General features: G+C 42.0%; 2 protein-coding genes across 3 annotated transcripts in view; both read right to left on the bottom strand.

Moving 5' to 3' along the window:
* Positions 1-27935, bottom strand: part of P2RY1 (purinergic receptor P2Y1) — a 1183293-nt gene that overhangs the window by 397780 nt on the left and 757578 nt on the right. The gene's annotated exons all lie outside the window — the stretch shown is intronic.
* ARHGEF26 (Rho guanine nucleotide exchange factor 26) overlaps positions 1-27935 on the bottom strand; it is a 109056-nt gene that overhangs the window by 13451 nt on the left and 67670 nt on the right. For both annotated transcript variants that reach the window (XM_050965857.1, XM_050965858.1), the window contains exons 11-12: positions 24186-24340; positions 8444-8653 (exon numbers count right to left, since the gene is read on the bottom strand). In XM_050965857.1, coding sequence (XP_050821814.1) covers positions 8444-8653; positions 24186-24340 — 365 coding nt within the window. The remainder of the gene's footprint in view (positions 1-8443; positions 8654-24185; positions 24341-27935) is intronic.

Below are 27935 nucleotides of genomic sequence, written 5' to 3'. Positions count from 1 at the left end.
CAAACAACACAGTTCCCTTAAACTACACAGCCTCAGGCCTCCCTCCAGACACACACGTCAGATATGAGGATGATTACTGAAAGTCTTACCTCACCATATAAAAGAAAAGGTTCTTCCAATACCAAAGGATCAGCCACATACCCAGGTCTAATTATAAATTAGATCTTACCCAAAATACATGCTTATAGCCAATTCTTATTAACTAAGCTAAAAGTTATTAAAAAAAGAAAAGAGAGTGAGTGTTGGTTAAAAGATCAATATACATACAGACTTGAATTCAATTCTTGAGATTCAGATACATAGCAGAGATGAGCTTGTATTTACCAAAAGTCCTTTCAGATATAGTTCATAGGTTATAGTCCAATGTCCATAATCAGGGTGACTCCAGTCAGTGATTGGAAATCTCAATTCTTATGGCTTAGGGTTTCCCACTCTTGAAACCCAAAGCAGAACTGAGATGAAGGATTGCGTCCCAGGATTTTTATACAATTTCCAGCGGCCTTTTGGCCTGAGAAAACAATAGGCTTAACTCTCCTTCTCCCAAACATCCTGGCAATTAGCACAGGGTAAATTTATCCATTAAACAGTTCAGATATAGGTTACCACAACCTTCAAAGAGACATATAGACAACAATACTATCTCACTCAAGTGTCTTCCTAAATAGTCCTTTTTTGATTTTTGAATCAAAGCTATAGTAATAGACAAGACTTCTTCGCTTACATCACAAGACCTGAGCAAACATCTACCCTTCTACCTTTAACAATGCAGACTTGCATTTCAAAGCTCTATTCATTTATATATCTTCCTAACCAGTCTCTAAAGTTCGGCCATGGTCAGGTCAGTCTGTGAGTTAATTAACTCTTTCTGGCCCTGTCATCTTTCAATGAGATATTATATTACACTCATAACATCACACCAAATTAGACTGATTATATGGCTTTTTTCTCAAATTGTGTGAAGATAAACCAGTATGAGTGAATGGCAATTAATATGATTGTGTCCTTCCCTGCAACCTTCCCTCACAGATTTTTGCTTTGAATTTTCTCATTGATATAAGGAATTAACCTAATAAAAAGACTGTCAATTTACTTCCCGATGTTGATTAAATCATTAACAACAGGCAGGAAAGGAGGCAGGAAAGTTAAAGAAAAATGCATTCATCCAATTGTCTCAAGGATTGGTTACTTGGATGGCTTATTACTGATTGCTTTCACCATGTCTCCTTTTGTTGTGAGAGGAAATGGCCTATAAGGATTTTCAATTACTACTGGGGAGGGTGGGGTGTAAAAACACCTTTTCTTCCTAGACAAATCACAAAATTAAATCTGAATAATTTACTGCATGTTGATCAAGCATGCTGATAATTCTTGACACACACCAGGTGGATGAGGTAATATTTTTTTATTGGACCAACTTCTGCTCGTGAAAGAGACAAGCCGTCAAGCTCCACAGAGCTCTTCTTCAGGGCTGTGTGTGGAGCTTGAAAACTTGTGTCATTCACCAACAGAAGTTGGTTCAATAAAATATATTCCCTCACCTACCCTGTGTCTGTCATATCCTGGGACCAACATGGCCACAACACTGCAAACAACTAATAATTCTTAGCATTCAGTGGACTTATCCCAGTTGAAAAATAGCTCAGTTTCATTAGTCTACTTTGAAGAATATATTGTGTTGTAATTTCTGTTGTCAATGTCAGCTGCAAGCATTCGTGTTTCATCTTGATGAATACACACAAAAAGGTTGTTCAGGTGGGTTTTTTTGGCTTGCATATTCCTCTTGGAGAGAGTAGACCTTGGCTGCCTTTGACTTCAATGGGCTTTGGATCAGGACCCTAATCCAGGCACATTTGTGCCCCGTACTGCAACCTGCAATATGTACAGCTAATAACTGGGAGGAATTGTATTAATTGTAACTTTCCAAAATGCATGTAAAACTACATGAAGTGCTTTTACATTTACAATTTTAATCAATTCTGTTATGTCATAGCAAAAAATAAATAAAACATTCAAAAGATAACAAAGCTTGATAGTCATTTTATATTTAAGTATCAACTTTAATCTATGAGCACCCCAAACTGAGTTGAAAACTAGATACATGTACAAGTGACTTTGCCTATCACTGTATTACAGTGACACAGGTGAAACAAAGCATTTGTGAAAGAGAGCAATCATTTAACAGCAATCATCAATAGTAGATAATGCCAAGGACAGGAAGTGAGAATAGAAAATATTCCAATGAAAGGTGATTTTAAGTAGAAAAATTACTCAAGGTGGAATTTGACCAGGGCTAATACACTTACTGCTCCAAAAAGTGCTAGGATATTTTTAATGACCACAAGCGTCCGGGGCAGATACTGCAGACAGATAGATGGATATGACAACTGAGTATATATGAACTTTGAAATTTCTCTCCCCTGTGAACACAATCTGAACAAAAACAGAAAATCTAGATTTTCCCTATTGTACTGTATGTTGAAAAGCATCTGTTTACATTTCTCAATGAAGAAGTCACAAGTAATTAGCCAATAAATTAAGTCAAATAAATATTTGAAGTTTGCAAACATTATGGTTCAAATCCTCAGTTGTGTAAATCAGTATGGCTCCATAGGTTTCAATGGAGTTACACTGACTTACATAAGCTAAGGATCTGGCCCTCTGACTGGAAATTCCCTTGTGTCTGGGAAATACCAAATGAGTTTTCCATTTATAAATGCCTACTCAACAGCTGGTCCCTGAGATCTTCCTGACACAGTTTATGAAGACAGCAAGCCTGTCCCTAGTACCAAGAAGGTTGAGAAACACTTCTAGTCAATCCCTCAGAGTCTCCTGGCAGGAAAAGCACAATACAAAGACCTGTATAAGCCCCCCACCCCCAGTTATTCTTCTCCATTTTAGAAGCAAGCACAGTTGCTGCCAAACTGTTCGATCATCTCAGGCAATTGTTTTAGGCCTTGAGGCATGATAACCAGTGCATTCCTGGAGTTACTGTACACCTCGGCTTCCCATCTCACTCCTTAAACCATGCAAGACAAACAGCTATGTCTACACTGGGACTGGGAGCAAGCCTCCCAGCAAGGGTAGATAGACTCATGCCAGCTCTAGCCCCAACTGCAACATCCACATGGCTATTACTAGTGTGCTAACTTGAGCCTTGCTAGCATGAGTCTGTCTACCTGGACTGGCTCACTCCCAGCTGCCAGAAAGACATACCCATATCGTACCACACCCTTCCCTCCAACATAAGACGTACTGCCTGGAATATTTTTTGCTGCTTATATAACACAGACTGCAAAGTCATATTTAACTATTCAGTGGGTGCTCTTGATATGGGTATACAATTACTGACATCAAATCAGAATGCTCCATTTCTGACCAGGTTCTATTTCAGAACATACTAGTTTGATATGCAAGTAAGTTTTGATTATGGCATTTTTTCTCCTCTTCTAACTCTATTCCTGCTATTTTATTGCATCAGAGCCCGAAGTAACTTCTGCTAGTAATGGTATTGAGTACCTGTCTTAATAACTAGAGCTATGCCATTGTTTCAGTGACTGGAGAGTTGATAATCTTCATGACACAGCCATTCTGATTTCTTGTCACCAAGATTCATACAAACACTGTGGTACCTCACAACAGATGCTCCAGATTTTTCAGTACCCAGGATTCTACCTCATTCACTCAATATCCCTTGTTCCCCTAGCACACAAGACCAATGAAGGAGGAGTTAAGAGCAAGTAAACACTGCATCACTGATGGTGTTACATCCCTACAGGGCCCATGCCAGCTAGGGCACCCCCTCCTGCCATGGATCGGGATCGGAGCACAGGGGCTTGCCCAGATCCACCTGGCACTCTTGCCAGGGCATGTGGTTAGGGAGCGGGGCTTGCCCCGCTCTGCCACCTAGCATTCCTGCCAGGGAGCGGGGGAAGCCCCCGTTTCCCAACCCCATTTCCCAAGCACGAGCAGGGGTGGGGAGGGGCCTCCACTTGCTCTGGTCCAGGGTCCCACAAACCCCTAATCCACCTCTGCATCCCTGACTCTTCGGACTGAATGTGTTTTCCCTGCAGTAGGTAAAGTTTTAGTCTGGGCTGGAAATCAGCTACAAAAAATTACTATTATTTGTCATGTATTTATTCTCTTAAAAACTATATCCATGGACAACAAGCTGTTAAAAAAGCTCTGTTTATTCTGAGTTTATGGCTCATGAACTAACACTGCTCCTTCCTGAAACACTTCCTCATGTGAGACATCAGAACACCTACATGAACTACTGGGGGGCTCAGGCTTGGCTTCAAGGACTTAGCACACCTCTAATATATTTCAGAATCAACACAACAAATACGATCACATGCATTATTAAGGCTGTTCACAAAACTGAAGTATAACTAGTGAATAAACATCCACAAAGAGGAGTTTGTTTACACACACTCAGTGCAATGAGTATGCTGTATGGTTTAGTCATAAAATGCAGGGATATAGAATTACTCAATCCTTTCATGACAGGATTATATAAGACAAACTCTGCCTAGTTCGGATGTATAGCAAATTGTTAGTGCACATTCGTAGGGTCCACATGGAGAGTTAGTGCATGGCAGGCTAGTGCAGAGTAGATTCACAACTCAGCTTGTGGCAAAAAAATGTTCATGTAGACAAGCCCTTAGATCAATGGTTCTCAAACTTTTGAACTGGTGACCCCTTTCACACAACAAGCCTCTCAGTGTGACCCCCTCTTACAAATTAAAAACATTTGTTTATATTTAACCTTTTATAAAGGCTGGAGGCAAAACAGGGGCTTGGAGGTGGAGGCTGAGAGCTCATGACCCCCACGTAATAACCTCAAAACCCTCTGAGGGGTCACAACCCCCAGTTGGAGACCCCCCTGCCTTAGATAAATATTTCATCCAACAGCCAACATTTGTATCCTCAGAATGACTTTACTGCTAAGATATGCAAGTCTTTTTTTATTTGCTAAATTCACTGACTGAGAGGCCAACTCACCACAGTCTACATCAGCAACAGTGGGCTGGGTTTGAGGTATGCTAGTTTAAAATTAATTTCACTGTTAGATCCTGTTTTGTGGCCAGAGAGGTTTGGCAAAAATCACTTATAACTTTTGAACAATGAGTTTGACATAAAGTAACTTCCTACACTTAACTGCTGGGCTGTCATCACCAGAAAAATGCATGACCCATGATTTAAAACATAGTGGTATTTTCTGTTTCAATATTTATTTGACTCTTTCATGCTTCTGAAAGAAGAGACAGTGAGGTGCTGCATTTATCCAGAGGAAGACACAGAACAATTACCACCTCTCTTTAGTGTTTTCCCTTAATGTTCAACCTCAGCCTTCCCCTAAGAGGAGGAGTAACAAACAAACCTCTCTGTCCTCAATCGCTCTTGAGCAAGTCTGATCTATGTGCTCAGCTGGAGAAATGACAACTGTTCAAAGACTGATAAGATCAGGTAAATCCGGGTTGTGATATTGAGGAAGAGGCAGTAAAAATTAGTTTTAAGAGGCCAAATACCCTGCATAAAAATTGTTTGCACGCACAATGGCCACCATCACCTAGCCAGATTTAGTTAATCTCCATTTAATACAATACATACATTTTGGCACCATTTATAAGGACTTACGGCTGCAGACAGTGGAAAATTATCTGGGTAAGGTTGATGCTGAAAGCTGCAGGACTGAAAATAAGGAAAACACTTCTTGCTTTGAATTCTCATGAAAACTGTTTGTAAGTGGTATTTCACCTGAGCCTTCGGTGACCATTCTGAAAGATTCTGCTTTGGTAAAGCTGCCAGATGCAGTGACTTATATACACAGGGCCTTATGCACTCTACAATTCCTTGTTCACTGAATTTAACACCTGCAGAATTCCATGTTCTGGCCATTAAATCTATCCTTTGGATGCAGCCAGGCACCTGACATTTTGTTCTTTCTGCCCTGCTGGGATCTGTCTGCAGCTTCCTCTTTCTGTGCTGCTCTCACCACAAGGGGAAGTGCATAAATTGCAAATTCTCCTGCCCTGTGGCCCACAGAAGGAAACAGAAAGCAGGACAACAATTCTCCGGGCTTGTCAGAACTGCCCTTGCCTATTTTTAAAAGAGTGCGCTCTGGTGCAGGTGATAGTCTTGGACTGAGCTGTGGGTGCTGAGCACAGCTCACTCTCAGCAGAGATGCGAAACATGTGACTGGGAGATCTGAACAGGGCTGCAGAGGGAGAGTGGAGACAGTCAGGGACCAACTGTGAAGCATACAAGGCTGATTAAGGCAATCTGGGGCCCGTGCCACACTATGATAAAGAGCCTCCCTGTGGCTTCACTCCCAAGACCCTGCTCCCCCATTTGAAGTGAAAATGGCAAGAAGCCTGCTCTCAGAGAGCTTTAACCAGCTTACACATGTGGATACTGTCTCCACAGGGACCCTAGGCATCTAGCCTTATTGGGAATAACTCTCCCTCTTTTACAGGGGTTCCATAGATGTTATTGCACTTCCAAAGAGGACTCAACAGCATATGATTGGGGGGCGGAGGGGAGGGAAATCAACAAATTAAGCTCAATTAACTTTCCTGTGGAACTGAAGAGTGCTTGCCATAGAATTTGGATCCAGTGCACACAGAGTACATTGAGGCCCAGCTGATATACCCACAGCCATATTTTCAAATATAGCCTCCTGAGCTGCAAGTACAGAACAGCAGTTGCCTTCCCGGGCTTCAGTGCAGTACCCAATAGTTGGCCAATTGAACCGAGTGTGTATAACAGCACACTGGGGTGTTCAGAGCTGGGACACTTCTGGAGTAGAAAGATTTGGTGCAATTTAGACGTAATTTGGCTATCAGAATGATCCACTGTTATTGAGCAGAGTGTCAGCTGGGCTTAGAGTACATTAAAGGCCGCAGCTGGTTTGTGTGTAGATGCTGGGAAAAGTCTGTGGCGAAGGAGGAGGAAAGAGGGCAATGGAAAGGAGTGCATATTGTCCAAAGAAAGGTCCCGCCATAAGTCAGTTCCCTTTTCCCAGTTGCCAAACCCTTCAAACATATGCATACCAGAGGCATATAGCCCTAATCACACACCTTTCCAGCTGCTAAATCATACCACTGAAAGTAGTCATCCTATACTCTAGTCACAGATCTCCACAGAACCTAACCGCCTGCAATGAATTATGCTAGTGAAAAACTGCAGATAGCTACATATTACCATTATCTCAAGTATGGAGAAGTTTGCAACAAAGTTCTCTTCCGCTGGTGCAGAAATTGTCTCTAAGGCACTCCACAGATTCTTGTAATGTACAGATGTCACGTAATATCTTAGGCTAACATTTCGTATTGCTCTTTAAATATGGGCTGTATCTTGAGATGGGTTAACATTACATAATTAATAAATTTGCATACACATTCAGAGCCCAGGAGCATCCATATAGTTTCTTTGTCTTGTTCTAAGTTTACCATGGCTCCAGTCAAGTTACCGATCTGACTAGTGAGATGCAATTATATGAGCTTAAGCAGTTCAAAGAACAGATATTCTGATTTGAAAAAGATAAAAAAACCCTACATGTACAGAACCTGGAGTGGAATTCATTTGATACATATGAGAGAAATATACAAATTTTCCCAGGAGGCAAATTCAAGTGCCACTATAATGGCCCCTTAACTGTTATGGGTTGAATTTTGCATATTCTTTGTTTCTGTGCCATTTTGCTCCAACACATTATAAAATTATAATAAATAGTGAATGCAACACTTAAAAACCACAAGCAAATCACATACTGTACATACTTTTTAAATCTTATATGAGTCAATAATATGCAGCTTACTTCTATTGTAAGATGAACAGGCTAAGTTATTATATTTGACCAGTACATTGTCCAGTAGAGTGGGTCTGGAATTGAAAATGCTGTTTCAATGAAACCAGAATTTTTGGTGGGAAAGGGTCAGTTTCATCAGAGTCAGACAGCAACAGCTGCATCCTATAATAGTTGATAGTCCAGTGGTTAGGGCACTCACCTAGGATGTGAGAAAAGCAGGTTCAAGATCCTGCTCTGCCTGATTCAGACTATTGGCTATTCTGGTGTTAGTCTCTCTCAGCCTCTGTTTTTTTCACAAAAAAACCTCAATGTAGAATGGGAAATTTTTTGAAATCACAAAATTTGTCACAGGATGGGAAAACAGCTTCTGGCCCAGCCCTACTGTCCAGTGCAGGAAGTGTAATGGCTTACACTTTCCTGAGATACCTGGGTTTGGCAGCAGTTCCATTTTGTTTTGTTACTCTGACCACTACAGTTGAGGCCTGTTATCAAGATGCTGTTTTTCAGACTTGCTGAACAAACAACAGAGTAGAATGAAAGGACTCTATGCTCCAGCACCCTAGCTAAAAGAAACATGCCTCAAATGGGAGGAGAGGGAAGGAGAGTTGGAGAAGTTTTTAGTTATCTACTTACTGAGTCTCAGTCCCCAGTAGCATTTCCACCTTCTCTCCTGCGTGGTTGCTAAGGACAGTTAATCTGAAGAGGTGACTTGTAGAGCTCTGCCGAGAGTACAGCATAGTGGAACTATTCTTTACGGGTGAGGAATTCAGCTCCTCACTGTCACATTGTTCAACCAACAGCTGGTCCCTCAAGGAATAATCTGTGACATTGTAGCTCTCCTCACTGCAAAACAAGGAAAAAAACCTAACACTTTTGCTCAGAGTAAACAATTCTCCACTAAACATGTCCAGAAGCAAATTCAGGAGTAGCACCCATTTCACAGGCTTTTCCACGGCACATAATTATTCTGACACTTTCAGCCCTTTAGCAACATTTTTTCCCCAAAAATTTACAAAGGATCTGCTTGTCAAAGATGCAAAAGAAATTAATCTTTGCGCTTTAAGGCATTTCAGTGAGCAATACAGTTTACACAGCTTTGATACTCCTTGGGTGATGTAAGCTTAGCTTACTCCATAGCAAATGGAGAATAATGTCTTCTGGTTTACTTTCTGTAATTCCTAAGCAATACCTGACATCCCAAAGCAACTCTTCGTTTTACAGTATGCTTTACTAGAAATTGCACACTTTGTTGCTTCTGTAGGCTGAGCACACTACACACACCAGGGGCTCTTTGCATACCCCTCTCCCCAAGCTCTCTGTTTGCCACCCTACCATCTACTTCTATTTCAGGGACTCCTGGCAACTTCCACCCTCACGCCAGGGACCCTGTGCGCCTCCCCTTCCCCCACACCAGGGGCTCTCTGTCCCCGCCATCGCCCATACAATTGTCCCTCATGCTTCCCACCATTGCGGACCTCTGGGTGCCCCTTCACAGCCCTCTTTCCCACCACACTAGGGTCCCCCATTGTTCCACCACCAGGGGTTCTGCATGCTCCTCCATTCCCATTTTCTTTCCCCTGCCCACTCAGCATGCACTCCAGGCCCCCAACAGCAGCGCTCTCCATTCTCTCCCACTGCCAGACCTTTTGTTTCTGTGTTTACCCCCCATTTCTCCCATGGCTGTATCCTCCACTCCCCCCCAACCATGCCAGGGGCTCTCTGAGTATCCCCATTCCCTTCTTCCCCCATCCTTTTTTTCCTCTCCCCCTTTCTGGCTCAGAGAGAAGTCATTCAGAGTGTCAATTTTATTTTAACTGTATTAGGAGGCTGAGTAAAGCTAAGCTGAGCTGGAGGGTGTTATGCTGGAAGAGGTTAATTGTTGCCATCTTTGATCTACAGATAATTACAACGGTGGCTGAAGCTCTCTGTGTGCTAACCAGACGCCCAGGGTACTGTGTTCCCTTCATTACTCTCATTTGGTTGTTTTTTTTCTTCTTCATATTTTCACTAAAATAGGGTTCTGCTCAATGATTCCTAGGATATTCCCTGAAATTTTGGACTTGATTAGATGCAGCATTCAAAAGTTATCACATTACAAAAACAAATAGAGAAATGCCACTGAACCCATTAAACAGAATATACTTTCCCCACTTCCATTTTCCAAAAGTACAAACTCCTACATTTATAATGGGATTGTGCAATATAATAAACCTGTATTTAAAAAGGAGGTGGGAAATAATGCTTTTTTGTTAAGCTTCTTGTTAATCTGCATTGTGATACAGGAGGGCCAGGGAGCAGTGATAGAGGGGAAATATATAAGCTCAAGGCAGGTTTCCCTAGAGACTAGGGAGAGTGGCTACAGGTTAATTGGAGCACCTGCAGTCGATTAAGGCCCTGTCAGGAACCTAATAAACCCCCCTGCTTCAGCTTCAGGCAGTTGGGTGGGGGGGAGGAGAGAGGACTGGAGCTTGGAGGTGTGCTATAAGACCTGAAAGATCAGAGAACTGAAGTAATGGAGACTCTGCCCCAGCAGGAGAGGGAGACTCCCTTCCCCAGTGTCTAAGGATCAAAGGTACCCGCCCAAGGGGGAAGAGGGTAAGAACCCACAGGGGTTGAGAGGCGCTGGGGCTCAGAGTGTGGAGCAAACCCAGATCCCTCCCATGCTTCAACTCCCCGGGCCACTAGCTGTGCCCTTGGTGCCTCAAGAGCAGGGGCAAGGGGTAGCATCCTAGCCTCTGCCAAGAAAAGCTCAGGACCCACCATACTAACATTGACCATCTTGTCACAGCACGTACAGGAGCTGGACCACAATCTATTTTTACAATGTTTCAAAACTTGGTATATGTCCATTAATGTCATTATGGCTTCAAGCAAATGGTTGATGACTGCTGTCACCTATTCTTCTCACCTCGTACTAGTCTTGCTGAAATATAGTATAGTAATGCATATCTTTTAGACACATGATCTCTTTTCCAGTATGAGATAAATAAAAACATACTATTTATTCTAGTGAATACAAAAAACAAGACCACTGTGTGTGCTCGATAAGTGCACTAAAAGTATTCAAAGACATACTGACAAGATGTAGAGCTCAAAAGCTCCACTTCATCTTACAATGCTTATTATGGGGTGGCTTTGGGGAAGAAGGTGGGCAAGGATGTGTCATCTGAATTATATATATATTTTAAGATACCACATTTCTTTTTTTTTTTCCCTTTTTTTTTTTTTTTTAAGTGATACTCAAACAGTACAATGCATGTACCTCCCTGCAGGCTCTGAAAGCAGCTGTTAACTGACAAACACTCATTACACTGCTAAGCACATTCCTGACAAAAATAATCAGTGGATTCTGGGCAAAAGAACTAATAAGCTATGGCTGCCTACAAATAAATACACCACAGCTGTTGGCTAACCAAACACATTGGGAAATATACATTTGGAAACAGAAGAACTCAGGATCTCTTCTCAGGTCAGGTAAGGATAGGTTGCACTAGTTCAGATGGTGGGGGGTGGGAGGTGTAGAGGGGAAAACACACATGAGAAGATGCGGCATTCCATATAGTAGTGGGTGGTGAAGCGTGCGCGCACGCACACACACACGCGCAAGCTGTTCATTACAAACCAAGGAAGCAAATAAAATGAAGCACCATTAGCATCTGAAGTACTACTCTGAATCATATTCCAGGATTATTTGGACATGCAATAGCATTTTTATATATATTAAAAATTTCTGATTTACTTTTGTTTAGGGTTACTAAAATGGAAAAAAAATGGATGCCATGAAGAAATACAATTTTAAAAAAATCTGTTACCCAAGCACCAAGACTTAAAAACTTACACTCCTTCTCCTTAAACAATTTAGTCATTCATCTTCCTCAATCTAACTACTCTAGCTAATCAAGAATCTCTCTCTGCCGTGTCTTCAGCTGTTGTGTAAGAGAATGCCTGGTCAGGTCAACTTGTTACTTGAGGTTTCTGTATGCTGTCAGTAAACAGTTACTTCAACCCCTCCCAGCCTCCAATCCATTAACATTTATCTGACAACAGGTGCCTGAACTGTCGAATCTCCAGACATCTTCAGAAACATGCCTAAGCACTCCACATTGTGAATCCAAGCAGGTTTCTTCTATATTTGCTGTTTTAGCCAACTTACTCATTCATGTCCAATTAATGTAAAGAAATGCTAGAAAAGCCTTTCAAGGAGAAGTTCATCTTAATGATATTTCCAGTTCTTTAAACTGTTTACCTGCATTCAGCTACCAAAACATGATTTAAGGAGCATTCGAAAGAATATGCACCACTTACTTTGGAAACAGAATTGCTCAGCTAGAAAATACACAAACTGAAAGCCTTTTTTCCTTGCACTGGATAACGTTGAGTGTATTTCCTGTAATTGTCTTACATGCGATTGTAAATTCACCAGCTGTTCATCAAGATGAGTTACTTTTTAAAGGCAGCTGATAACCACCTAGCTCTATCAGTTTCAGTAAGCCTACTCTGGATTGTAAACTGTGACAAGGCCCCCACTACTAAAACCAGGCAGGGTCATTTTTCAGATTTATTGTCCCCCAAGGGCTTGATGAAACAAAGAAAAATCCCAAGTCTGGTAATCTTCTGTACAGCAGCACAGAAAAAAAAATGATCCTACGGTCAATATATTTCTTAATTGTTTCTGATTGTGCAGGAAGAAATTCTCCTTTTAGTTCAAACCAGTAGTATTTATAGTTATACTAACTATCCTGGTATGGACTACTAATCCACGAATTAACCAGTTACCAATATGTGAACCAATTAGATACTAACCATCTAGCAATAAGATATGAATAGAAGCCAATAATAATTTTAGGTTTCATAGCAACTGTTCTGTTTAATTTCAGAATGTTTGCTTTATTCAACTCTCCTTAGACAGAAAATCCAACGGAACCATCACTTTTTCAGAGACTCTCTCTCTCTCTCTCTCCAGTAAGTCAAAATCCACACTACAGCTTAGTCAAGTCACGACTTCACTTATGGCCTGTGGGGTACAATATGAGTTGCACGGCTCCACTGAGGTACAGTCTATTCTGTAGGTTTTTCCTTATTGCCTGCAATAAAGAGATACTACTATCCACTTCTGTTAATAGCTGAAGTCTGTAAAACAAACTGACTCAGGATAATAGGTGGAAATATACAGAAAATTCAACACCTTTTAAGATGAATTTTACCTATTTTATTTCATAAGAATGGCCATAAATCCTTATCAATTCAACAGTATAATAGTAAATGAATCTACATGCATATGGAGAAATGCATTTTTAATCGACTTCAGAATATTTGCTACAATGGAATAGAGCAAAAGTCCACTCTGTCTCAAAGCATGAGCCATTCCTGATGCTTTAGTGCCCTGTGAAGCACTTGGGCCATTCTTTTCTGCTCTATATAGTGAATAGTTCATGACTGAAATTCGTGAATTAGTAGTCCCTGCCAGCATAATTTATGTAACTATGAATATTCTTCTTATTCACTCACTGTGATTGTTTACACACATTTTTACTTTTGTTCTGCACAATCTCCAAACACTGATTTTATAACTTTGTGAGAACAAATGTCTAAGATTTAGGGATTGAACAAAGGTCTGTTTGCATTACGTTCTGGTACCTCCAAATAGTGTGTTTTGCCCCTATTCATGTTGGCAGATATACATCAATTCACAAGCATGTGCACCGTCCAATAGAAGATGGCAGACCGAAGTCATTCATTGCCTGAAAATACTGGATACAAGCCCTGACATAAATCATGTAACTATTTAGCACTAAAAAGATTAAACAGCAACTCAATCAACATCCCATTTTGGATTATTTAATATCTATGTTCATCTTTTGAGAAGACAGTAACGTTGATCTGCTTATTTCCACGTAGTTCTTTCAAGCTTTCTTCTCTAAGCAGTAAATCACACAAAACTGACAGAGTACAGCCCCAAGCTATAAGATTTTACATCGCACACTATCAATCATATTATTGTACAACCATGCAAGATAAAATCAGCACCTAGTCAAACCAGAACATATGGTATATGCTTCTTCACTACACAACTAGAGATCCCCTCCCCTTTTTATTTTTCAGATTAATTTTTTTTTTAAGTAACTTCTCTGCTCAGCAGAATAAAAGAGAGGTAGTTTAAGATTAATCTCAAATTCTGGAAAGCCACCTGTAATATGTCATTGACTAACAGCTCTGCTTTCTTTCTTTCTGCTTTTTGAACTCAACCAAAACATCCAATTTAGACGCTTGTCAAGGTTCAGAAGGTGTTGAACTGTACAAAATCTCACTGTAAACTCAAAATATTTAAAAATACTTATTCTCTGTCCAAAGTCTCAGTGAATTAAGTGAGTGTTTTGTTATAGGACTATGCCAATTATTTTAATATAATTAAATAAAAAACCTGATATCTTCTAGATAAGGTTCCTCTAAGCAGTGGCAGGACACCGTGCCCTAAATCATACATTACCACTGTACAAATCAATGTAAGCAGTACTATATAATATAGAGGTACGCAAGCCAACAAAGGCATCAACTGGTTCTGGCTTATCTCTATGTCTACGGAATACTACAAGCCAAAGAAATGCCAACTCAGTGAGTATGTTCTTGCAAGAATAACGGCCTTATATAGCACTCCATGTGTTTTCTTATGAATAATTGTTTTGGACAGATTCCATCACTTGGCATGGGCTTTAACTTGGAGCTGCAGCACATTCATTTGTTGTAACTAGCCAGATCTATAATCTGAACCAGCAGTTCTCAAACTGTGGGGTGGGACTCCAAAGTGGGTCTCAACCCCATTTTAATGGGGTTGCCATGGCTGATGTGAGACTTGCTGGGGCCGAAGTTGTAGCCTGAGCCCCACTGCCAAGGGCGGAGGAGGGGCTCAGGCTTTGGCTTCAGCCCTAGGCAGTGGGGCTCAGGTTACAGGCCCCGCCGCCTGGGGTTGAAGCCCTGGGGCTTCGGCTTTGGACCCCCATCCTGGGATCGTGTAGTAATTTTTGTTGTCAAAAGTGGTTCATGGTGCAATGAAGTTTGAGAATCCCTGATCTGAACCATCATTCTAGTGCTACTGTCTTCCTTCTACTTTATTTTGAATATATGAACATGGTAAGCATTTATGAATTAGAAATATAACAGCAATGGTGCAAGCAGTTTTTGTTTGGTCTGTCTACTGTACAAGTAAAAATGTCACAAAGTATGTTATTTTGCAGGACTGTAGGAAATCAAAGAGTTTTAATTTTTAATATTAAGTCTCATGGTATTAAGAACAGAGAATACAATCAATGAAGCATATGGCCTCATCTCAAAAGATGGATTTCCTCTCTTGCAAAAATATAGATTCTTTTTGTGGGGGAGGGAAGTTAAATTACTTTGAGATATTTACACTCTACTGGAGGGCTGGACCTTCAAATTTTAGGACCTCCCTATTTTAATAGTACTCTATATTTGTATAATATTATGTAAAGTATAGCTGCTTAAACCAATATTTGCATGATATCTTACTGCTGCCTGTCTCTATAGGGAAATACAGAATTTAATATTTTCAATTCAAGCCAGATTCTTGATCTTGATAGTTTACACTAGCATAAAGGAATTCCTTCTGATTTACACTAGTGTAAACCAGATCACTCAGACCCCACATCTGTTTTGTCTGCAAGGAGTGAGAAACAGCTGCAACTGCTAGACAGAATGAAATTTCAGTTTTTGCACTAAAATTAACACTTAAATTTTGCACTAAAATTAAGAGTCTTCAGTCCCCACACACCCACAAAGTTAATTCCCTGAGGAAGCAGTGTATATTGCAAAGAAAGACAGAGATAAGCACAGCTGCATTCTATTAGGATTGTCATATTGGTGCACTAAACAATTAATATGATTCCACCTCTTAAAAAAAAACAAAAAAAAACCCAACCACCCCTCATTCATCACAAATCTCAAAATGCCACTTACAACCAGAAAATAGCACTGCTGACACACACTGACAAAATGTACAGATATGTAAAACTGCAAAAACTACACTATAGCAAGCAATTGTAATGATTTAAAAAAAAAAAAAAAAACAAAGATCAATTTTCAGTTAGATTGTAATTTGCAAGTTAGTTTCCTAGGCACCAACTCAGCAACAATACAGTATTTCCCACAGCAAGCAAGCTCATATAAGACTGTAGAAGCTTTCATGGATATGTGAGACAAAGAAGACAGAACTATTGTGTTGCTAAACTGGACCTCCTTAAGATTTGAAGAACTCATTTTAATCCCCTAGATTGAATAATATTTTTCCAATATTGGAAAATTTCAGTAAATGTATTTTTTTAGTGACATGCAGTTTAAGAGTTACGAGCAGCTTCCACTTTTCAACAGGTAGGCAGTTAAATTATTAGTTTTTGCAAGACCCCATTATAATCTACCAAGAAGCCCCAAGCCGCCAGCCCCCACCCCACCTCTTCCTGCCCCCACTCCACCTCAGGCCCCACCCCTTCTCCCAAGGCCCCACTCCACCTCTTCCACCCATTTCTGCCCCCTCCCCAAAGCGAGCCCCATCCCTACTCCTCCCCCAGCAGCGCCTCCAGCACACCACGGAACAGCTGATCACTGAGGTTGGAAAGCACTGGGAGGGAGAAGGAGGAGTTGATTGGTGGAGCTGCTGGTGGATGGGAGGCGTGGGGGAGGGGAAAAGGGAGCTAGCTGCCGGTGGGTGCTAAGCACCCATTAATTTTTTTCTGTCGTGCCTAGGCAATAAATATGTCCCGAGACCGCTCAGAAGTCTCCAGTAAAATCATGGGGGGAGGGGAGGAAAGAGACTTGACAATCCTGATAGTTCTAAGGTAAAAGTTTAGTGCACTGGATAAGGTACACTAAATGTTAGGATAGGCATGTGTGGGATCCAGGGATCCTGAAAGGTGTGTTGTGTGGGGTGTTGATCCTGGTTGCAGTGGAGATGTATCTGCAGGTTTTGCATCTGCTGTTCTGGCAGGGTCTGGTGCTGCTTTGAGAGCTGGGTGTCCTGGTCTGCGGGGAGCTTGCTTCTGGTGATGAGCTTGGCGAGACTGTGGGGGGGAAGGGGTTGTTTGAAGGTCAGAAGTGGGGGTTCAGGAAAGAACTTTCCTGAACAAATGCCCCAACAACTATGGTGCTGACCAGAGACACCGCGACCCAGTGCTTTACATTCCGTGACCCAGTACTGGGTACCCACAGTTTGAAAGCCACTGGAATAAGACATTAGTTCACCCTCCTGGCCTCTCCGGTATCCTGAGACCAACACAGCTACAAATACACTATATAAGTAAAAAACCCTGGAAAATATGCAGTAAATAAACACAAATTATTCCTTCACTCTTTCAAATGGGTCTTTTGAAACCAATAAAATGTAAGTACAAATGAATCTGTTATTTTAGCTTATTACCATTAAGAATATTTGCAAGTTCCACACTGAAATCTTTAGTATTTCATTACAAAAGTTGCTTCCTTTTGTTTGTGTTGAGGTATCTACTTGCCTATTTAACTAGGAAAATGAGGTTTTTCCTTTTTTTTTTTTTTTTTGGCATCTGGTGCACAAACCCAGTTTTGCAAGCAGCTGTGAACAGGTAACATTCCAAAGTATTATTTAACCTTTGGGTGGTTTCCAATTTATGAAGTCCAGCTGCCATTCCATTGCTAAGATTATCTCAGGAGTTGACAAGCCATGCAGCCACTAAACAGACATGATTTTAGTGGTATCTTTAGGAGATTACAGAAAGTGAGCTGAAAACATTTAATAACTCTTTATCCTCACTAAAACAGAGGTCCTCGGCAGTTTGAGAGAAACCTTTTAATAATCTTCAATATTGCCATTTAAGGGGTCTTTTTTGAAAGGTTGAATAAAGAACCATCTGCTTCAACTATAGTTAAACATGGCATGAACTCACTACTTCTTGAGTAGAAAGGGAGGACTACAGCATGCCAGCTCAAATGCAGCCATTCCATATTGAAAGCTGGAATCCCTAACCAGGCATTCTTGACCCCTGGACTGTGTGCATAGGAGCTATCTGATCCAGGTAGGTTCACGAGGGAGCTCAGTTCTATCCTTAGCAGAATGCTGCTAGAGCGTACACTTCAAGGCTTTAGTGAGAAGTTATGGGGATGCTCCTGCAGACAGTTCATTTTCCGAGCTCTCTGACTGGTTGGGAAAATGTAGGTTATAGAAACACTGTGATAAATGGCAACATAGGAATATAATTATCTAAACATAGCAAATCCGTAACAGTGCCTCAGGTCAAGTTCAGAATGGATTTGTTTTATACACACAGTTGTAGCAAGGGGAGAGGGGATGGCCCTGAAGTTCAACCTGGGAGGAACACACAAAAGAAAGATTAATGTTACCTAGCAAAAATATATAGATTTCTATTGAGGTGCCATTATTTTAAAGCAGTACTGTCTATATCTCAGGTGTCATGTAAACCTTTTTATAGGTCGATTTTGCCTCCCTGAGCTGTTTATGTGAAACCACATAAAATATTTGGTTTCTGTAGAACTGAATCTTTCATTTTAAAAAACTGCTTGCTCTCATAGTTGTGAAGAAAACATTCAAGATGTGACCCAAGTACAGCCAATAAAGTGCTGTTCACCTAACACAAAAAAACCTGAAATAATGGCTCAAGAGACAAAGGGTGTGAATTCCTCTGTCCCCTCAGATGTTTAATTTGAAGGGTCATTACTGGACTTTAATGTGGATGTGAACCAGTACATTAGCAATCACGTTAGTAGATGGAATAGGGATGAGGATGAGTGTGAAGCACAGGGGACTAGAATTTGGCGTTGCTGCAGGAAGGAAAACACAAGAGGAAGAACAAGAAAAAAAGAAAGGAGGATGGGAAAGGTAGAAAAGTAAAAAAAATGGTGGTAATTTTTCTCATTGAGTAATGATGAATACAACATATACTGAATACATACTTAACGATAATAGCTGAATATTTAGCCATTACCTAAGGGCCACAGTCTACCATTAAATCTTTGACATCAATGGGAGAGCTACCATGCATGGTGGTTAGTGACTGGCACTAAAGTTACACCCCAGTCCATCGACCATAAAAGTTGGATTTGAGTCTCTCCAAGAGTTGAACACCCTGGATACATACATCACGTGTTCAACAGATAGAAATCTAAAGATTGTATTAAGAAGGTCTGAAAAGTTTACATAAAAAAATCCATGTGCGATTTTTACATTAAAAATGCAGCTCTTGTCTACGTCCTGGATGACTCCACAGAAGCTGGAGAATAAACTGAATCAGGAAATCACAAGAAGCTGAATGCTAAACAATGGAGAAAAGGATGGAATTTTTAGCCACTATTTAAAGCTCTGGGCCAGAAAGTGAAAAAAGATGCTGGATTCAGAATATACCATACATACTCGATCATAAGCCGGTTCATTTATAAGCTGACTCCCCCCCTTCCCAAGATGGATAAGTAAAAATGGAAAAAAATTTATAACCTGTTCATAAGCCGACCCTATAATTCAGGGGTCAGCATACTTTGGCTCCTGGGCCATCAGGATAAGCCAGTGATGGGCTGAGATGGTTTGTTTACCTCGAGTGTCTGCAGGCACAGAGGTAAACCTAAGTAAACAGTGTCTTGGCACGCCAGCTGCTTACTCTGATGGGCCGAGACAGCAACTGGTGGGGAAATTCTTTTGGGGGAGAAGCTGGGAGTCAGGGGAGTAATCCCTGTGACCACCCCCAAATGATCCCCACCTCTAGCCTGGGACCACCACACCCTCCCCATCCCATCCCTTCCCACCTTATCTGGGAGGGCCAGGGGAGGACGTCTCTAGCCTGGCTGGAGCTGCTCATGCAGGCCGGGCCGGGCGGGGCGGCTGCAGCCTGCTCCGGGGGTGGTGGAGGGGGGGCAGTGCGGCTGCAGCCTGCCAACCCCAGAGCTGCAGCTGCTTCGGAGAGCAGCATGGCCAGAAGTAGAGAGACTCTGGCCCCGCCTCTTCTCTTCTGTCTCTGCTGGCTGTGCTGCCTCTCCTTGCTTCCTCTGTTGGGGGGAGGGGCTGTGTCCCACCTCTCCCTCTCTATACCCATTCATAAGTGGACCCCCTTCTCTGGTGCTTCCCTTTTTTACTAAAAAATTCGCTTATGAACGACTGTTGATTCCCCCCAGGCAGGAGAGATGAGGAAGAGAATAATTCAGTTGAAGTATAAACAGTGCAGCCCAGGCCTCACACACTTTTGGTTGAAGGAACAGTGAAGAATGAAGCAGGTTCCCTCACCGGCCTTGTGGATTTATCATTGGAAATCCATTTGGTGTTAATGCTCTATGGCCAAACGGAACCATGCAGCCAGCAGACCAGCTGCACAACAGCACAGGGTCTCACTGGGTGTCTCTGTGATCTGCTAGCTTCAAGGGCCAAAGCCCCAGGCTGTTCTGCAGCAGACACTGCAGTGCCCTAACTCCTCACAGAACAAGCATGCTGAAGCAACTCTGAGTTTCTTGCTTCTTTGTGATACACAGAAGAGTAACTGGGGCCCTAAGAGATCCCCAAACGTGCATTTAATATTCTTATGCATGATTGGACTGCACAGCAGCATGATGTTTAAAGCATAAGCCTCTAAAATATGTCAGAGCTGCGTGGGATTTGGCCATATGATGCCCATTAAAACGAGGGGAATTGGGTTGCTAAATCCCATTCAGCTATTTGAGAACATAAATGTAGGTTGTTAAGTCTTACCATTACAAATGCAGGATGAATTTAAACTAGGGGCTGTGGAGGGATCTGACTAGGAAAGTACTGTAGGAATGAAAGCATAAAACCCTATGTGGAGCATGCCTAAGTGTTCAGTATCATGAGGTTTCTTGACCTTTATCATCTTATAGCTAAATCACACTGAACACACTGGAGTGCTTGCTCACTGTAATACACAAAGGCAGTTCTTTTAATGATGCTTCTGTTATGTAAAACATTTGTAACTTGAAGTCTTTGCATAAAGATTTGAGGACTTCAGTAACTCAGCCAGAGGTTAGGAGTCTATTACAGGAGAGGGTGGGTAAGAGTCTGGGGCCTGTGATGTGCAGGTCAGACTAGATGATCACAATGGCCCCTTTAGGCTTTGAAGTCTGAGTCTAAATGTAAGTACTGCTCTACATGCAGAATATTGTTGGACCAACACTGCTTATCAGTTGTCTGTGGGACTACTTTGACATATACCATCAATCCTGGCCTTTAAAGAATTTGGACTTAATCACTCCTCATTGTGCTAACTGAGCTCTACAAATATGGTTAATGACTCGGCCAGGGCAGTGAAAATAAGCTTCAGGATACAGAGCGAAAACTCCTTTTTGCACATTTTCAAGCAGCTGAATGATTAGGACTTATAATGCAAGGGTGCAACAGAGTGATTTTTATGGCAGCTGTGAAAAATGCACGTGAAACCCAAATATGGAAATATAAATACATAGTGTTTTAAACTTGAATATCACATTCAAAATATCCATGGTTACATTTTAAAAACTAGAGGAACTGTACCAATGATGTTAGCACAGTCATTAAATTATTTAATGTTCTAACATGTGTAGAAGCCAGTTCAAGTCTGACTTTGAAAAACTGCATGGAATGGATTTTTTTTGCACAGCTAAGGGGCAATGGATCATATGAAAGAATGTAATTAGTAAGTTTGTCTGCATTCGTGCAGAACATATTTTGTGATCAGAATGACTGTGGTAGGATCACAGGAATCAATACTTTTCAACTTCATATGTTTATTAGAAAGATCTTGGTACAGTGAATATATAAACTCTATCATTAAGATCAAGTTTTCTTTACTGTAACTCATAGGGTCCACTGGGATATCACAGATTCCAACAGTTGGAAGACGTTATAAATCAAAAGCACCAGAGTTTGGAGACAATACATTATTACAAAAAGTTAGCTTGGTTGCCCAGCTTCCAAGATATCGCACAGGAAATCAATAAACAATGTAACAACACAGATAATACACTTTTTCATTGTTTTCCAACTCAGAAGTTTACTTAGCTACCAGTACAATAAAATATTAACTCTAGTCCCCTGAGAACAGAAAGAAACATGCTGTTTAAAGATGTGTGGTACAAATCTGTGATGTGCTGCCAATGTTTCAAAAAGGGCTTCCATAAAAATGTTCCCTGTAGCCCAGGAGTGGGCAAACTTTTTGGCCCGAGGGCCATATCTGGGTGGGGAAATTGCATGCAAGGCCATGAATGTAGGGCTGGGGCAGGGGGTTGGGGGGCAGAAGGGAGTGTGGGGTGTTGGAGGGGGTACAGTGTACAGGAAGGGGCTCAAGGCAAGTGAGACCCTGTGCTTTTGGAGCAGAGGAGGGGTGCAGGGTGTATGAGGGAGCTCAGGGCAGATGGTTGGGGCAGAAGAGGGGTGCAGGCTGCAGCAGGGGGCTCAGGACAGGGGGTTAGGGTGAAGCAGGGGGTCGGGGGGGCAGGAGGGGGTCAGGATGCGGGCTCTGGTGCCACTTACTTGGAGCGGCTCCGGGGTGGCAGCAGCGCACACCTGAGCCAGAGCAGGCTCCCTGCCTGCCTGCCCTGGCACCGTGCCACTCCCAGAAGTGGCCAGCACACGACCCTGAGGCCTCTGGGGCGGGGGAGGGAGGAGGGGCACAGCCCTTGCCTGTGAATACCTCCCCTGAAGCTCCCATTGGCCACGGTTCCCTGTTCTCGGCCAATGAGAGCTATGGGGGGGCGGTGCCTGCAGGCAGCGCAGAGTCCTCCGCTCCTGCCCCAGGGCTGCAGGGACATGGTGCCGGCCATTTCCAGGAGCAGTGCGTGACTCGTGGCACCACAGGGGTGGCAATTCAGCAGGCCCGATCCAGCCCATGGGCCGTAGTTTGCACACCCTTGCTGTAGCCTGTGATAAACCCTGAGAGGGTCCAGAGAAGAGCAACAAGAATGATTAAAGGTCTTGAGAACATGACCTATGAAGGAAGGCTGAAGAATTGGGTTTATTTAGTTTGGAAAACAGAAGACTGAGAGGGGACATGATAGCAGTTTTCAGGTATCTAAAAGGGTGTCATCAGGAGGAGGGAGAAAACTTGTTCACCTTAGCCTCCAATGATAGAACAAGAAGCAATGGGCTTAAACTGCAGCAAGGGAGATTTAGGCTGGACATTAGGAAAAAGTTCCTAACTGTCAGGATAGTTAAACACTGGAATAGATTGCCTAGGGAAGTTGTGGAATCTCCATCTCTGGTTATATTTGAGAGTAGGTTAGATAAATGTCTATTAGGGATGCTCTAGACAGTATTTGGTCCTGCCATGAGGGCAGGGGACTGGACTCGATGACCTCTTGAGGTCCCTTCCAGTCCTAGAGTCTATGAGTCCCAGCGGTGTGCATACTACAGTGAACAGGCTAGGGAGAAATCTATTCACTTAAATATAACCAAGAACTAAGGCAGCAAACAAATCATGCTGCACTTTGCTGGAAGTGTTCACATTTTGTTTCTGAAAAATGCATAAACTACATCAGAATTATAGTATAATGTTCAATTGTACTGTTTGAAGCACAGGCTCAAGATTTTAGAAATCTTTTTTAAAATACCTGATATTTGGTCAACCCAAAAGCAAAACATTTGCTCTTCAAAACTATTTTTAGTAACCAGAGGAGCAAATAAACTCTGTCAGGAACGATACAGCAGCATCTGCAGAGGGCATGAACTCCATCAAAGGCAGAGGAATGACCGTAACATTCCCTTCAATTTGGTGGTGGAATTTTAACAGGGTGCTCCCAGCAGCCTCCTCTATCACATCACTGACACAGATTCTCCATGAAAGAATAGTATGGAGAGACATTCCTGCTCTACATATTTATTTATCTTGCTAAAATGTATACCTTTGCCGAGTCACTATGATTGAATTGGATTTTCATTTCAGTTTGATCCACAACCAATGCAATTCTGAGTATGGTCTGTTGGAGAAACAGGAGAGACTCAAAAATGCCTCCTTAATTCATTCATTCTTTGTACAGGCACAGCATACCAAAATGTATGACTATAAAATTGTAGATGTTTTGACTAAAAATGTGTTAAGTGCTGCCAACATTTCCATTTACACAAGGTTTTGTTTTTGTGCTGCAATCAAATTATGCATAACCACTTCTTCTCATATCTTCCTCATTCACTCAAACATGAAAACAGTTCCTAAAGGAATAATCTAAAAATCCCTTGGGAACAATAAATTATACTTGAGGTAAATATTGAGTAAACTTAGCCAATGTGAAGCCAGGAAGTTTACATTCTCATTTCCCAAGGGTGACTCATGCAACATTCAAGACAATTGTGGCTTGTGTGTGAATCAAGAAATTAGACACACATGCAGTTTTATTGTGTTGAAGCCCTTACCTCTTCTTCTTTGTGATAATGAGGACATCATTGAAGAGGAAGAAGTACACTTGCTGCTTACTGGTCCTTTTAGAGAAGAGTCCAGTGTCTTCCACGTATGCTGTTAATTCACCCCTTTTCACTAACCACCGGGAAGAGGAGACCAGCGGAAATGGCTACAAAATAAGAAATCAATATTTTAATCATAAGTCACAAGTCTTCTGTGAGACAAAGGAGTAACAGGATCACTTGAAAAAATGCATGAATAAACTCAAAACACAGAAATAGGAGTATAGGTGTCAAATAGAGACTTCAAGATTCAAAGTAATGTACAATACAGGAGACACTTGCTAACAGTGGATGCTTTAGAAGTACTGGCTACCTTCACACTGTATCTGCTAAAATCAATTGAAGAACAAACAGAATGTGGAATTGAGCATGCTGTGAAATGGGAGCTAACAGCATATTTCCACCTAATGCAGAACTAAGTGAATCTCTTAAGAAGGGCAGAAATAAAATGGTGTTTAAATATTCCCAGACCACAGTCTCTCTTAAAGCAGAATTAAAGTTACAAACAGAAAATTTACCAGATTACAATACTGCAGTTACTAAAATACAAGAGCTCTGAAAGTCAGCAGAGTCACAGCAAAGGTTAAAACAAAAGCAAATGTTGTATCTGAAAGTCAGGAAACAGCAAAACCCATGGCTATCAACACCTAAACATCAGAAAAAGAACGGTTACTTTCCCTCTACAGGTTTCAGAGTAGCAGCCACGTTAGTCTGTATCGGCAAAAAGAACAGGAGTACTTGTGGCACCTTAGAGACTAACAAATTTATTTGACCATGAGCTTTCATGGGCTACAGCTCACTTCATCAAATGCATAGAATGGAACATATAGTAAGAAGATATATATATACATACAGAGAACATGAAATAGCGGAAGTAGCCATACCAACTGTAAGAGGCTAATTAATTAAGATGAGCTATTATCAGCAGGAGAAAAAAACGTGTAGTGATAATCAAGATGGCCCATTTTAGACAGTTGACAAGGTTACTACAGTAACTGTGGCTCTTGGAGATAATGTTGTCAGGTAGTGCACATGCCCCATGTGCATGAGATCTTTTGAAAAGCAGTCGCTGGAGCCGCACATGCCTCCTGATGTTCCTCCATGAGAGCAAAAAGGGCGGAGCAGCTGTGACTTTCCCTTAGTCCCCCACAGTTGCTGAGGACTCTGAAAAGCAGGGATGGAGGGTGGGCCGTGGGATCCAAACTGACTGTATCTTATCGCTGTTGTAGGGTACGTCACCCTTCTTTCTTCTCAAATGTGTGTCAGTATGGATCCCTTTGCAGTTGACAAACAGCATCCTCTAAATGGTGGGAATGAGGTGTTTCAGCAACATTAGTGAAATAACGATTGCAGCACCACTCCCGTGAACTTGGCATCTGACCTGGCTGCCATTTCAAGGGTGTAATCTTTAATGAAGGTAAGTGAGTTGCTCCATGTTGCTGCCTTGCAGATCTCAAATATCAGCATATTTCTGAAGCTGGATCAAGACACTTCCTATGCCTTGGTGGAGTGCACCTTGATATTTGGAGGCACAGGACCATCGGCTATCTAATAGCAGGCAGAAACACACTGGGAGGATGACACTGAGGTGCCACGTGGGGTTGGGTCTATAACGGGAAGATAGTATGCAGAAGGGCTTTGAAGAAAATGGATACTGTTTGATATGAGAAGACTGGGCACAACTGTACCAGAATGTGACATGCTAATGTTAATACAAGGTGGACCTTGAGAGTTAAACGCTAGGCTAGACTGAAGCTCAGCACGTAGTCGAGGACTATATCTCAAGGTCTATACTCAGTCTAGATTCCGTCAGGTTACCCATATGGAAAATCTTTTTCATTTAGAGGAGTAGGATTTCCTAGTAATAGCTTCCTGCTCTGTATGAGAACTTCCTGAATTTGTATAGTATCTGTCTGGAGCCAACAGATGAAGCCTGGCAATTGGAATCACATATGTGCATGCTGACAAGTGGCCTACTAGTCCTAAGTAAGCATGCACCATTGTGATCGGATCAGATTTTATGGAATCTGTCACTGATTGAAGAGACTAGAACCTGTCCTCTGGTTGGTAGGCTCTTGCCAACTGAAAGTCTGTGATAGCCCCTAGGAACTTCATCATCTGTGATGAGTTGAGAGAATTTCTCACAGTTCACTAGGAGGCCTAGCTGAGGAAACATGAAGAGAACATACCCTAGGGCTGTTGCAGTCTCCTGCAGAGACCTGCCTCTGACCAGCCAGTCTTCTAGGTAATGATACATGTGAATGCCCTGTCTTCTTAAAACATGCTGCTACCACTGCCAGGCATTTTGTGAACACTCGATGGCATGGAGAGTCCAAAGGGCAATACATTATACTGGCAATGGTTGGACCATATTATGAATCTTAGGTATGTCCTGTGGGCTGCCTGGATAGCTATATGGAAGTACACAACCTGCAAGTCGAGAAGCATAAAACCATTCTTGAGCCTGAAGAGATGGGAAGATGGAAGCAAGTGTTACCATCCTGAACCTGAGGCTGCACATGTATATGTTGAGTCTTTGCAGGTCTAAGTAAGATAGGACGAAGATCCTCTTTTTTTGGGGGGGGGGGGGCAAGGAGATATCGTGAGTAGAAAGAAGCCTCTTCCCCCCCAAATTCTGCTGGCACTTTCTCTATGGCTCTTAGATGAAGCAATGAGGCCATTTCCATTTATAACAGGCTCCTGTGAGAAGGGTTATTGAAGAGAGTGGGGGAAGTGGGGATGGTAGGAGGTAAGGAGAGAAATCGGGTAAGGATCTCTAGCACCTATCTGTCCAACTTTATGGCAGACCATGCCTGGTGAATGGGGAAAAGTGGATTCCAAAGGTTGCATGTTCTTAATTGGCTCTGCTGTAGTTCCTGAAAGCCCTATTAAATTTCTTAACAAGCCACAGGAGCAGGGTACATCACTGAAGAGGAGGAAGATAGTGTTTCCTGCTTCATCTGGGCTTCTCTTTGGGAGGCTAATCAGGCTGTTTAGCATTGGGGTCTGGTAACTGTATAGTTTGCAAAAGGGGCTGGGGTATAGATCTCGATGGGGTGCAAGGTGGCCTCTGTGTCCTTTAAGGAATATAGTGTGCTATTTGTGTGCTCACTGAATAACTCCATCTCTTCAAAGGGCAGGTGGTTTATTGTAATTTGCACTTCCCTGGGAATGCCAATGTTTGAAACTATGAATCCCATCGCATTGTCACTACTGTGGCGATGGATCTAGCCAGTGTTTGAAACATCCACTGCAACTTGGAGGGCATTTTAGCCACTTACTGGCCCTCTTTGATGATATCCTTGAATACACTTCCCTGCTCTCAGGTGAGAGCTTAGATAGAAAGTCTGTTAATTCATCCCAATTCAGGAAATTATTATTTGGCCAGAAAGATCTGACAATTTGCACCTGTAGCTGAAAGGAGGCAGAGGAGTAAGATTTCTTCCCAAACAGGTTGAACTTTGTTGAGTCCTTGTCCTTTGGGATGCTTTTGCTGGATATGGATTTCTCCTGCACTACTGAGATGACAAAGGGGAGGGTGTACAAGTACTCAAAACTTTTTTTTTAAAAAAAGAGAGTCTTAATACCATTTTCCCACCTTTCTGCAGCAGATGGTATAATGGCAGGTGTTTGCCACAGGGCCTCCGCAGGGTCAAGAAGTGCCCCATTTGTTGGAAGGATGATCCTGGGTGGGCCAGATGT

The sequence above is a fragment of the Gopherus flavomarginatus genome, chromosome 8, assembly GCF_025201925.1.
Source record: "Gopherus flavomarginatus isolate rGopFla2 chromosome 8, rGopFla2.mat.asm, whole genome shotgun sequence".
NCBI classification, from domain to species: Eukaryota; Metazoa; Chordata; order Testudines; family Testudinidae; genus Gopherus; species Gopherus flavomarginatus.
The sequence above is the reverse complement of the archived record's forward strand: the minus strand, read 5'-3'. Positions and strand labels throughout refer to the sequence as shown.